Source organism: Drosophila subpulchrella, unplaced genomic scaffold (genome assembly GCF_014743375.2).
Source record: "Drosophila subpulchrella strain 33 F10 #4 breed RU33 unplaced genomic scaffold, RU_Dsub_v1.1 Primary Assembly Seq18, whole genome shotgun sequence".
Lineage (NCBI taxonomy): Eukaryota > Metazoa > Arthropoda > Insecta > Diptera > Drosophilidae > Drosophila > Drosophila subpulchrella.
This window is the reverse complement of record NW_023665515.1, coordinates 2,632,184-2,646,085: the sequence shown is the minus strand read 5'-3', so window position 1 is coordinate 2,646,085 and position 13,902 is coordinate 2,632,184. Positions and strand designations below refer to the sequence as shown.

Sequence of the window (13,902 nt, the reverse complement as noted above, 5' to 3'; positions counted from 1 at the left end):
GGGCGCCACAGATTCGGGAAGTTTGTGGGCGTTAGAAAGGGCTTGGTATATTCGCGTAACAAACTTGCGGTGCCTACAAAGCTACGGAATCTAAATCTGAAATCTTCATTCTCTAACTTTGATAGTTTCCGAGATATCCGCGTTCATACTTACGATTTTTTGAAGCTTGTGGGCGTTAAAGTGAGCGAAGCAAACTTTTTTCAGCATTAAAACTGTAGGAGCCACAGTCTTTTGCGGTTTGTGGGCGTTAGAGTGGGCACCCTGCTGAAACAAACTTGCACTGCGCAAGAAGCTCAGGAATCAGCATGCCTAATCCCAATAACCTAGCTCTTACAGTTTCCGAGATCTCAGCGTTCATACGGACAGACGGACAGACGGACTTGGCTAGATCGACTCGGCTGGTGATCCTGATTAAAAATATATATACTTTATGGGGTCGGTAATGCTTCCTTCTTCCTTAGTATATAAGCAGGAGACAGGCGTGAGGGAAAGCCGTGAATATATTTGCTTAAACATTTATATTTGTTTAAGCATGAGAATGCAATTTAAACTAGAGAATTACAAAATTAGTTTTGCCATGTGAAGAAAAAAGTTTAATTTGTTAAAGAAATCCAAATGAAATATTTTTAGCAAATGGATATCAGTAGGTATTATAATGAAAAGCCAGCCAGACGGACAGACAGACATGGATAGATAGCCTTTTACTCGTCAAGTGATCCTGATCAACAATATAGCGTCGAAAATCCTTCATTCTACCTTTTACACATTTCCGACGAATCTAATAAATTTTTTACTCTACCAGTAATGTGTATAAGGGGTCGCATATTTGATGAAATTTAATGACTCGAAAAGAGGCCACGTATATTACTATATCTAAAATATAGTATAAATATTGCTAAAAATGAGTCGCTTATTTCACGAAAAATTAGTAATCTGTCGCGGCTAGCATACCAGTTTCTCCCGACTTCAGTAACATTTATGATCAGGAAAGCGCAGCTATGCTTATCTAAACCAGAAAGGAGATTTGAAATAATCTCAAATTTGATCAGAATTAAATTGTTAAACGTTGGGACTTTTGGATTGTAGATTGATTTAATATTTTATTTGGAGTAATAAGTCTGATTATAAATATAAATACCAAAGTATGAAACTATAAGTAATTAAATAGCCATCGAGGGGACATATCATTAAAACGTGGCTGAAATCACAAGATTCCTTCGATTTCTTTGGTGGGTCAAAAAAGTGCTATAAGGTAATTCCACTAAAAATTGATTATATATTAAGGCTGCGCAGTTGTTGTTCGATTTGAATAGTGGCATGGTCTATGTTGTATCTTGAGCCGGATACGAGCTCTGAGGCCGCCTGGAGCACCGCACTGCCGTCTGTTCGAGAGTCTGCAAAGCAAATATGAGCAGATGAGATAGATCGATTTTAGAAACTTACCTGTGACGAGATGCACCATCATTACCGTAAGCTGAGTCGTTTGCTGCCATACGTTTAGGTGATGCACAGATCTGCCAATATAAATAAGTCTTTAAAGTTCGATTTGGCAGATACCGTGGGTTTATTTACCTGACACCCTCGAGACTAGCCAGCTCGGAATACAGGGTGTGCAAACTAAGCTTTTGTGGAACTGCATTCAGAAGGACGTACAAAGACTCTCTAAACAGCTGAAGCGTCGTCATTATTACAATAATTGAGAAGAGAAGAGTGCAGAGGGGATCAGCATACTTGGCACTTGGCTGATAATGTCCAAATTAGAAATTAAAAGGAGTAAAATAAAAAATATAACTATTAATAAACTCTTGTTAATAAAGCTAATATGACAAATAGATAAATAGTTTAAAGCTAAAAACCTTAGAAAGTATTTCTAAGATATCGTTTTAGCCTACACTCAAATATGGGAAAAATCGCCATAGAAAATATGTTTTAGGTTAATTTTTTTAAAATGCCATTTATTTCTATTAGTTAAGGCGAATTTTTCCGAGCATATGCTATTAATATTTTCTCATACTTAGGGCAAATCGCCAAATTTAGAACAAAGAATCATCTACAATCACCCTTGAAACTAGAAAATCGACCCTGCAATTGGAAAATCGGTGGCCTAGCGGTCTAATGCGTTGAACTTTCAAACTCATCTAAATGGCGTGAGCCACGAAAGGTCAACATTTATTTTTCTGTTTTGTGCAAGTGCAAGGGCAAAAAAAATTTTAGAACACGTTATAATATCGAACAAAAAAAAAAGGTATAGTACATTTAAATAATAGTTTTTTTAATGTATTTAGTCTAATTGGGTAAAAAAAAACATAATTTGTTGTCATTAGGGTAGGGTACAATGTACGCACGCACGCATAAAGGGTTAAGGTTTTGGCTGTAAGTTGTTCCTCGCTCGCATGTATAAAATGTAAATAGCGGCATAATTCCCGAATTTACTGGTCCACCTCTCTTTACTGTACGTCTGCCATCTCGCTCGCTCCATTTGCGCCGCGGCGACTGAACATCTGGCGAAAATCAGTGTGAGCGCCATAACGCCGTTATTTTCCGTCTCTGCGCTCCCTACTTAGCTTCCTGGAAGCGAAGTCAGCCACGTAGGCAAACTTCTGTGCACAGCTCGAACACTTGAGTCTCTCTCGCTGAGGCCAGCAGACGTGCGCCCAAAACCCACAGTCAAGATATAATTCGAAACTAGTCCACTTGTAAACTGACCGACAAACGGTACCAGAGTTCGACAAGGTGCCACCTGTACAGTATTAGCTAAAGTAGTAGTACGAAACCATAGTCTGAGGTGAATATCACTAATAGTTTTTCTCGAGGACCAGTCACCTAATATCGGAAGTGTTTTTGTTTCAGAACAGTAGTAGGGAAAGACGGGTTCTGGGACAATTAGCATATTAATGGCCCCAAGCCCCCCTCCCCCTCATTAACGTATGCGGGTTCTGGGACAATTAGCATAATCCAATAAATTAAGTGATTTTAATGGACTTTGAACTCATAAAAATGTCACGATCATGTCTATAAAGAGTATACTTAATTGCCCCCATCGCCCCCACATCCCCATGTGACAATATTGATCATGTATCCTTCCCCTCATTATGTGCAATTAATAGTCAGTTGAGAAAGGTGCACGTGAGAACGGTCGCACAACCATAGTATCCAAAGGTTTTTATCTTAGAGGAACATATCCGATCATGTTGGGGAAAGGTGTGATCACGTACCCTTTTGCCTCATTATCACAGGTGTTGCTGTGCACGTGAGAAAGGTCGCACACCCAAAGTATTCCAAGATGGTTATCTTAGAGGAACATGTCCGATCATGTTGAGGAATAATATTTTCTATGATTGTAAAATTAATTTAGAAATCAAAAGAACCTCAATAAAATAAATCTCACAAGTTAATGATTCTCAGATGTGAAATATTTTCAAACACACATTTTTGTTTCCGCCCCAGAACGTTTAACTGGTAAATTCTCTAAGATTCTCTCCTTTCCACAAATGGGTCATAAACATGTCATAAAAGGGATTCAAGCAAGAGCTACCCGAACATGCGCACCTGTCCATTACCTGACCGCAATAAAAGGGACACATGCACAAGCCTGAAGGCACACGCTCATTGACAAGCGCAATAAAAGGGACACATGCACAAGCCTAAAGGCGCACGCTCATTGACAAGATCATGGGCCTCACGCCAACGACCTCACGGCTGACTGCTAGCTCTAATACGTTCCCATAATAGGGGTTGAAATCACGACCGCGCAACAACTCGCAAGAAGCCGACATATCTCAGTCAAGGAAATATTTTCCATTCTCCATACCTGTAAATTTTTACTCGAAATAAAAAGTCAGAAATATATTTTGTAGCATAATAATACATTTATTCATTTATTTTGGTATTGCGAACGTGTTTTTTACGTTATTTAATCTTTTTCATTCTTTTTTCAAGATTATAGTATATATTCATAATGTTGAGTGCTTCCTTTTTGTAATCCGAAATTCGATGGCATACACAAGTATCAACTCCCTCGGCGGCTGCATCATTGCTCCACACGCAGGTGTTCATATGATTTCCATGAATAGATATTTTCATATTACCTCCATCACATTCAAAGAGTTTTGATTGAATGAACTGGAGCCGAACATAGTGTGCATTGAACAGAATTCCGTCAAATACATTCAGAAAGTTATTTATTTTAACTGAATGCATGTTGTCTATCTAAGTCAACAATCTCGTCTTACCCTTTTAAATATTCTTACACAATTTATAAGGAAATTTTATATAGTTTTTCCTCTTCTTCTTTTACCCAAAAATATGCATTCTCAAAATTCAACAAATGAAAATCTTTGATTTTTCCTCTTCTTTTACCCAAAAATGTGCATTCTCGAAATTCAACAAATGAAAATCTTTGATTTTTCCCAAACTCGAAATGATTTTTACCAAACTGTCCCCTATTGGCTACCTGAGTATGATTGTGTGTATAAATTGACAAGATCTTTCCTTTCCCACCTGCAGCAAAGTATGTGCGACCTCCTGATCGCAATAAAAGGGACACATGCACAACCCAGAAGGCGCACGCTTATTGACAAGATCATGGGCCTCACGCCAACGACCTCACGGCTGACTGCTATCTCTAATACGTTCCCATAATAGGGGTTGAAATCACGTTATTTTGTAGCATAATAATACATTTATTCATTTATTTTGGTATTGTGAACATTTTTATTATATATAGAAATTAATTTTCTGCTTTGATTCCGGCGATTTGCATAGAAGAAGCAGGCGCACGTTTCCGACGTCATTTCTGGATTACAAAATGTAAAGTGTTCATCATAATTCGTAGTTTTGAGATCATGTCCACCTCGATTCATGAACATAGTTTTTGTGTTTAGAAGGTATTGAAAATGGTGACAAATTATCTGTCCTTTAAATTGTTCAATAAATTGGTCAATTTCCTCATGAAATTTAATTTTTTTAATTTTGTTTTCTTGTAGGTCCTTACACATCTAGTCTCAACTTTAAAATAATGTATAAAAATTATTTTATTGTTTTGGAGCTACTTTTAAAAAATCTCAAAATAATGTATGCATTGTTAAGAGCACAAACCCCGCCCTTAAGGTGTGTTTCACAATAGGGAAACTGGTTTCCTTTAAACCTGTTTAATGACGGACAGCCCATTTCCTCGATATTAATGAGCTGACGACTCCCAAAAAACGTCTGTAGAAATCGTTTCCTTTCCACACCTTTACAAATAATTTGTTTTCCGCATGAGATTGTCCTTAGATACTTTCGAGTTTGTGAAAAACTGTTTTCTCCATCGTTCCAAAAATGTTTGTGATGTGTTTTGGTTAACCAAATTACAGACTTTCGAGATTTTGTATTTAGCAAAGTAAAATCATATGGTGGTTCTATTAAAAAACTATTATTCAAGTTTAGATCTTTTTCGAATACCATTCCAATTTCCTTTAGAATAAAATTATTATTATTATCAAAGAAACCTTGAACATCAATCGAAACAGTATCTTTCAACATTTTTCTAATGTTAAACAACTCCTTGTACTAGTCCGTTTAATGGGTTATATTCAACTAAACGGTCATGTATGAGGAGACAGCAAGCTTGGGTATTTTCATGACTTGGTGTCTTCAGTTCTATTGAAATTTTCACATCAATAGGACCAGTTTTACTGATTCGCTTTGATATGAAAGATCAACCACAATAATAGGGGTCTTCGATTTAAATTCATTTGGGGTCAAAAATGGTTGTGATTTTCGATTATAGTAACTAGATTGAAATCTTGTATACATTTCACATAGGTGAGCATACTGATTCTTACTAAAATCAACATTCAGAGCTTCAAATTTGATAAGTTATTTGTTATAAGTTCTCCACTTAGTGTAAATCCAATTATGGCAAATCTTGGTTTTTCGCGGTTAGCCGACAATTTCACATTCCAGCTGTGTTGACTCCCACACCCCAACTTGGGGTTAACATATGAATACAAACTCCGGAATGCAATTGGTAGGCTTACACCACTTTTAATAATATCATACATCTACATTTTTTGCAAAATCGCTCGGAGTTACATGGGGAATTTTCCAGGTTATATTCGTCATTTCCAGCTTAAAATATTGTTCATTTCTGGGTTGTTCAAACACATCACCAAGATTCTTAGTTAGCATCAACACTAATTCATGTTTACATTTTAACAAAACTTTTTTTACAATCCTCAGCAAATCTCAACAAAATTTTATTGGTATAGAAAAGTTGAAGTGGGGTCCCGTAGAAATTTCGTCTCCACTGCTCCATCCAGAATTTAATAGATTTTGACTTTGAAGATTATCCAGAGATATATAATTTTTTAGGGTAGTACTCATATTGACTTGGACTTGACACGTTGGACACGTAGTATTTAGTTGTTACCTAGCAGTATTTTGATGGTTACTTTCTGTTTAGTCTTGTTTTTAGATGGTTACTTTGTGTATAGTACCTGTAAAGTACATGGTTTTGGATGAATACTTTTTGTATAGTATCTGTAAAGTACTTGGTTTTAGATGGTAACAAACTGTTAACAAGTGTTATGAGTAGTTATAGTCTCTTATTAAGAATTATCAAAGCATACCAACCAACTTACCGTGAACTATAATTACCCGACCGTCATTAAAGTCACATGCCCAAGACCTAAGGAGCAGGACGTCTGATAAGATCATACATCTCAAGACCATTGATAAGGGATGAAGTTACGACCGTGCAACAACTCGCAAGTAGCCAACGTAACTCATTGGACAAAATACTTTCCCTTCATTCGTACTTGTAATTTTAATTATAGTCAGAAAGAAATTTTGTAGGATCATTTAATATTATTTTATTTATTTTATTATTGTAAACAAATTCATTTAATTCATAAATAAATATAAATTATATATATTTTTATATAATTAATTTTCTGACTCCTCCCTCTGTATGAAATATATGGGTTGCTAACCTTCGTTCCAAACGCATATTTTCGCTTGGTTCCCATAGATAGATGTAAAATAATTCTCACAATTTAATGTTTCTCAGATGTTGGATTATTCTTAAACCATTCATTTGTTCAGTCAGAAACAAATTTTGTAGGATTATTTAATAATATATTATTTATTTTATTATTGTAAACATATTTCATTTAATTCATAATTAAATATATATTATATATATTTTTATATAATTAATTTTCTGACTCCTCCCTCTGTAAGAAATATATGGGTTGCTAACCTTCGTTCCAAACGCATATTTTCGCTTGGTTTCCATAGTTAGATGTAAAATAATTCTCACTTATATATATATTATATATATTTTTATATAATTAATTTTCTGACTCCTCCCTCTGTAAGAAATATATGGGTTGCTAACCTTCGTTCCAAACGCATATTTTTGCTTGGTTCCCATAGATAGGTGTAAAAAAATTCTCACAATTTAATGTTTCTCAGATGTTGTATTATTTTTAAACATTATAAGTATTTCGAAGGCATCTTTAGCTAACATAGGAGCGTCTTTTAATTTAATTTCTAATTCAAGTATATGATATAGGTGGTGTGACCTGGTAATGTTGCCAACTATTTTTCTAGTTCTAGTTTTCTAGTTCTATTCCATTTGTATACTATTTGTATGAGTTAGACATCATTGTCTAAGATTTTGAATAAGTTTAATAAACTCTTTAATAACAATACTCATCTGGTTTTCTTGATGGCGGTTGAGCTGCTTGAACTTTGATTACTAGCTGTTGTTAACTGTTATGAGCTATTAATAGATGGTTACTATCTGTTTAGAAGATGTCTACTAGTTATTATTAGCTGGTTACTATATGTTAAGTAGATGTATACAAGTGGTTTACTAGATGTTATTAGCTGGTTACCAGCTGTTTAGTATCTGGTTTCTATATGTTTAGTAGATGTATACAAGTTGTTTACTAGATGTTATTAGCTGGTTACAAGCTGCTTAGTATCTGGTTTCTATATGTTTGGTAAAAGTTTACAAGTTGTTCACTAGATGTTAGCTGGTTACTAGTTGTTATTAACTTCTACGAGCTGTTATAGTCTTTTGTTAAGAATGATCAAAAATTCTTGATCACTAGACGACTTTCAATGTGAAGTAAAAACTTACACTCTGATTTTAAATGTGTTTGCTGTGTACGTTATAAATATCACACAACCAAAACATTTAAAGATTAATATATAAATCTTAGGGGATCATGTCCGATTATGTTGGGGAAAGATGTATCCTATGGTTGTAAAACTAATTAAAAAATTAGTTGTTCACAAAATGTCTAAAAGCTGTTTCGAAGCTGTTTTGATAAACAATTTCGATTCATGTTGACAGATATTATGAACATATAATAATATCATCCACTTTAACTATTATATTGTAAAAATAAAAAATTTTCGTTTTTCATGTTATGTAGGTATAATAAGTGTATCCTTAACTGCAATAGCTAGCCTTACACCCCATAACTATAGTTATTAGCTACAATAAAATGTCTAGAAAGAACAAAATATATGAATGTCAAAAAACGATTTTAAACTAAATATAATTGGGAAAGTAATTGAAATCGCTCCGGCGTAATACAGTAAAAAACAAAAACACTGGGATTATCCCATTTTCTATCACCATAATAAAAGTGTATACCCACACCTATATGACCAATTGTATCCTTTGTCCAAAATGTCTGTGACTTTCACTTATAAATTTGTCACCGATAATTTAAATCCCATCAAGCAAACCACCCATTGCTAACCGTACCATAACCCCAGAGTCAAGTTGGTTACCTTCAATAAAGTCAGGTGATGGTGTAAGGGATTGCTAAAATACCTCGACGCAGGCGCAAAGGTCAAGGAAAAAAAAAAATTCATGGAATATTATCCCTTCATAAAAAAGGTCATAAAAAATATAATTGGGAAAGTATTTTTTTATTTGCGAACCATTTGTAACTGTTACCAACAACACAAATAGTTATGATACAAAGGATTGCTAATTACCTCGACGCAGGCGCGTTGGGACCTGGTAATGGAAAAAATTCATCGAATATTATCCCTTCATAAAAAAGGTCATAAAAAATATAATTGGGAAAGTATTTTTTTATTTGCGAACCATTTGTAACTGTTACCAACAACACAAATAGTTATGATACAAGGGATTGCGAAAAGGTACACAGCGAAGGTGCAAAAGTACACACAAACAATAAAAAATCCTTGGAAGATTGGAAAAACAAAATTTTAAATTTAAGTGCAATAACAGTCTCAAAACTAAAACAAGGGTTAGACATAAATTTTTCGCCAGCACTAACAATATTTAAAGAGCTGTTCGCTGCTTGATAACCCAGGCAGAACACCAGAAGACACCACAGCAGAAGGATGAGCGAAATTCGTAGCGACATCACTGAAATGCGCGCTCGCCTGAGCGAGCAAAGGCGCGAGTGGGCCGCGAAAGAGCCTTACCCGACAGAAGAATGGGCACGCCAACAGGCGGAAGCGCTGCAGGATGAAGCAGAGCAACAGTATTGGGGGGAACTCTCACTAATAGACGCGCTGAGGACCACTGCGTTCCAGCTCCGGAGGGTTCTCTCAAATCATCCGGTAAACGAGGATAGGTTGCTCGCGCTGGTAGATCGTCAGGAGCAAAACATGCTGAATTATGAAGCATGGATGGCGACCCACGACAGGATGAAGGAAGAGGCGGAATGGTATACCGCAGTGTACCAGGGCCTGTTCCGCAACCCATTGTTCCCGATCTTTCCCGTCACCAGGCGGAGGAGCATCCGCCCAGGTGTGGCCTTATTCCCGACCGAGCCACTCTTCCCGGGAGAAGGCACATTTCGGCGATTTTCATTCTAAGGAAAATTAAGTAACTTAGCAAAAGAAAAAAAAAAAAAAAAATAATTATAAAAAAAAAAAAAATATTAATAATAATAAATAAAGATATATATAATAAGTAAAAAAAAAAAAAATATATATATATATATATAAATAAAATAAACTGATATTACCAGGTCCCAACGAGCTTGCGTTGTTGGTAACAGTTACAAATGGTTCGCAAATAAAAAAATACTTTCCCAATTATATTTTTTATGGCCTTTTTTATGAAGGGATAATATTCCATGAATTTTTTTTTTTCCTTGACCTTTGCGCCTGCGTCGAGGTATTTTAGCAATCCCTTACACCATCACCTGACTTTATTGAAGGTAACCAACTTGACTCTGGGGTTATGGTACGGTTAGCAATGGGTGGTTTGCTTGATGGGATTTAAATTATCGGTGACAAATTTATAAGTGAAAGTCACAGACATTTTGGACAAAGGATACAATTGGTCATATAGGTGTGGGTATACACTTTTATTATGGTGATAGAAAATGGGATAATCCCAGTGTTTTTGTTTTTTACTGTATTACGCCGGAGCGATTTCAATTACTTTCCCAATTATATTTAGTTTAAAATCGTTTTTTGACATTCATATATTTTGTTCTTTCTAGACATTTTATTGTAGCTAATAACTATAGTTATGGGGTGTAAGGCTAGCTATTGCAGTTAAGGATACACTTATTATACCTACATAACATGAAAAACGAAAATTTTTTATTTTTACAATATAATAGTTAAAGTGGATGATATTATTATATGTTCATAATATCTGTCAACATGAATCGAAATTGTTTATCAAAACAGCTTCGAAACAGCTTTTAGAAATTTTGTGAACAACTAATTTTTTAATTAGTTTTACAACCATAGGATACATCTTTCCCCAACATAATCGGACATGATCCCCTAAGATTTATATATTAATCTTTAAATGTTTTGGTTGTGTGATATTTATAACGTACACAGCAAACACATTTAAAATCAGAGTGTAAGTTTTTACTTCACATTGAAAGTCGTCTAGTGATCAAGAATTTTTGATCATTCTTAACAAAAGACTATAACAGCTCGTAGAAGTAACAACTAGTAACCAGCTAACATCTAGTGAACAACTTGTAAACTTTTACCAAACATATAGAAACCAGATACTAAGCAGCTTGTAACCAGCTAATAACATCTAGTAAACAACTTGTATACATCTACTAAACATATAGAAACCAGATACTAAACAGCTGGTAACCAGCTAATAACATCTAGTAAACCACTTGTATACATCTACTTAACATATAGTAACCAGCTAATAATAACTAGTAGACATCTTCTAAACAGATAGTAACCATCTATTAATAGCTCATAACAGTTAACAACAGCTAGTAATCAAAGTTCAAGCAGCTCAACCGCCATCAAGAAAACCAGATGAGTATTGTTATTAAAGAGTTTATTAAACTTATTCAAAATCTTAGACAATGATGTCTAACTCATACAAATAGTATACAAATGGAATAGAACTAGAAAACTAGAACTAGAAAAATAGTTGGCAACATTACCAGGTCACACCACCTATATCATATACTTGAATTAGAAATTAAATTAAAAGACGCTCCTATGTTAGCTAAAGATGCCTTCGAAATACTTATAATGTTTAAAAATAATACAACATCTGAGAAACATTAAATTGTGAGAATTTTTTTACACCTATCTATGGGAACCAAGCAAAAATATGCGTTTGGAACGAAGGTTAGCAACCCATATATTTCTTACAGAGGGAGGAGTCAGAAAATTAATTATATAAAAATATATATAATATATATATAAGTGAGAATTATTTTACATCTAACTATGGAAACCAAGCGAAAATATGCGTTTGGAACGAAGGTTAGCAACCCATATATTTCTTACAGAGGGAGGAGTCAGAAAATTAATTATATAAAAATATATATAATATATATTTAATTATGAATTAAATGAAATATGTTTACAATAATAAAATAAATAATATATTATTTAATAATCCTACAAAATTTGTTTCTGACTGAACAAATGAATGGTTTAAGAATAATCCAACACCTGAGAAACATTAAATTGTGAGAATTATTTTACATCTATCTATGGGAACCAAGCGAAAATATGCGTTTGGAACGAAGGTTAGCAACCCATATATTTCATACAGAGGGAGGAGTCAGAAAGTTAATTATATAAAAATATATATAGTTTATATTTATTTATGAATTAAATGAATTTGTTTACAATAATAAAATAAATAAAATAATATTTAATGATCCTACAAAATTTCTTTCTGACTATAATTAAAATTACAAGTACGAATGAAGGGAAAGTATTTTGTCCAATGAGTTACGTTGGCTACTTGCGAGTTGTTGCATGGTCGTAACTTCATCCCTTATCAATGGTCTTGAGATGTATGATCTTATCAGACGTCCTGCTCCTTAGGTCTTGGGCATGTGACTTTAATGACGGTCGGGTAATTATAGTTCACGGTAAGTTGGTTAGTATGCTTTGATAATTTTTAATAAGAGACTATAACTACTCATAACACTTGTTAACAGTTAGTTACCATCTAAAACCAAGTACTTTACAGATACTATACAAAAAGTATTCATCCAAAACCATGTACTTTACAGGTACTATACACAAAGTAACCATCTAAAAACAAGACTAAACAGAAAGTAACCATCAAAATACTGCTAGGTAACAACTAAATACTACGTGTCCAACGTGTCAAGTCCAAGTCAATATGAGTACTACCCTAAAAAATTATATATCTCTGGATAATCTTCAAAGTCAAAATCTATTAAATTCTGGATGGAGCAGTGGAGACGAAATTTCTACGGGACCCCACTTCAACTTTTCTATACCAATAAAATTTTGTTGAGATTTGCTGAGGATTGTAAAAAAAGTTTTGGTAAAATGTAAACATGAATTAGTGTTGATGCTAACTAAGAATCTTGGTGATGTGTTTGAACAACCCAGAAATGAACAATATTTTAAGCTGGAAATGACGAATATAACCTGGAAAATTTCCCATGTAACTCCGAGCGATTTTGCAAAAAATGTAGATGTATGATATTATTAAAAGTGGTGTAAGCCTACCAATTGCATTCCGGAGTTTGTATTCATATGTTAACCCCAAGTTGGGGTGTGGGAGTCAACACAGCTGGAATGTGAAATTGTCGGCTAACCGCGAAAAACCAAGATTTGCCATAATTGGATTTACACTAAGTGGAGAACTTATAACAAATAACTTATCAAATTTGAAGCTCTGAATGTTGATTTTAGTAAGAATCAGTATGCTCACCTATGTGAAATGTATACAAGATTTCAATCTAGTTACTATAATCGAAAATCACAACCATTTTTGACCCCAAATGAATTTAAATCGAAGACCCCTATTATTGTGGTTGATCTTTCATATCAAAGCGAATCAGTAAAACTGGTCCTATTGATGTGAAAATTTCAATAGAACTGAAGACACCAAGTCATGAAAATACCCAAGCTTGCTGTCTCCTCATACATGACCGTTTAGTTGAATATAACCCATTAAACGGACTAGTACAAGGAGTTGTTTAACATTAGAAAAATGTTGAAAGATACTGTTTCGATTGATGTTCAAGGTTTCTTTGATAATAATAATAATTTTATTCTAAAGGAAATTGGAATTGTATTCGAAAAAGATCCAAACTTGAATAATAGTTTTTTAATAGAACCACCATATGATTTTACTTTGCTAAATACAAAATCTCGAAAGACTGCAATTTGGTTAACCAAAACACATCACAAACATTTTTGGAACGATGGAGAAAACAGTTTTTCACAAACTCGAAAGTATCTAAGGACAGTCTCATGCGGAAAACAAATTATTTGTAAAGGTGTGGAAAGGAAACGATTTCTACAGACGTTTTTTGGGAGTCGTCAGCTCATTAATATCGAGGAAATGGGCTGTCCGTCATTAAACAGGTTTAAAGGAAACCAGTTTCCCTATTGTGAAACACACCTTAAGGGCGGGGTTTG

At 34.2% G+C, this 13,902-nt stretch overlaps 1 protein-coding gene across 7 annotated transcripts in view; it reads right to left on the bottom strand.

The window, feature by feature from the left end:
- Positions 1-1,093: 1,093 nt before the first annotated feature.
- LOC119559143 (zinc transporter 2-like) overlaps positions 1,094-13,902 on the bottom strand; it is a 434,223-nt gene continuing 421,414 nt past the window's right edge. For 6 of the 7 annotated variants that reach the window (XM_037872211.1, XM_037872210.1, XM_037872205.1 and 3 more), the window contains 3 exons: positions 1,573-1,742; positions 1,444-1,514; positions 1,257-1,394 (listed from right to left, as the gene is read on the bottom strand). In XM_037872211.1, coding sequence (XP_037728139.1) covers positions 1,273-1,394; positions 1,444-1,514; positions 1,573-1,742 — 363 coding nt within the window. In that variant the 3' untranslated portion in view covers positions 1,257-1,272. Of the gene's footprint in view, positions 1,395-1,443; positions 1,515-1,572; positions 1,743-13,902 lie in introns of all 7 variants that reach the window. The other variant, XM_037872206.1, reaches the window with a different exon arrangement.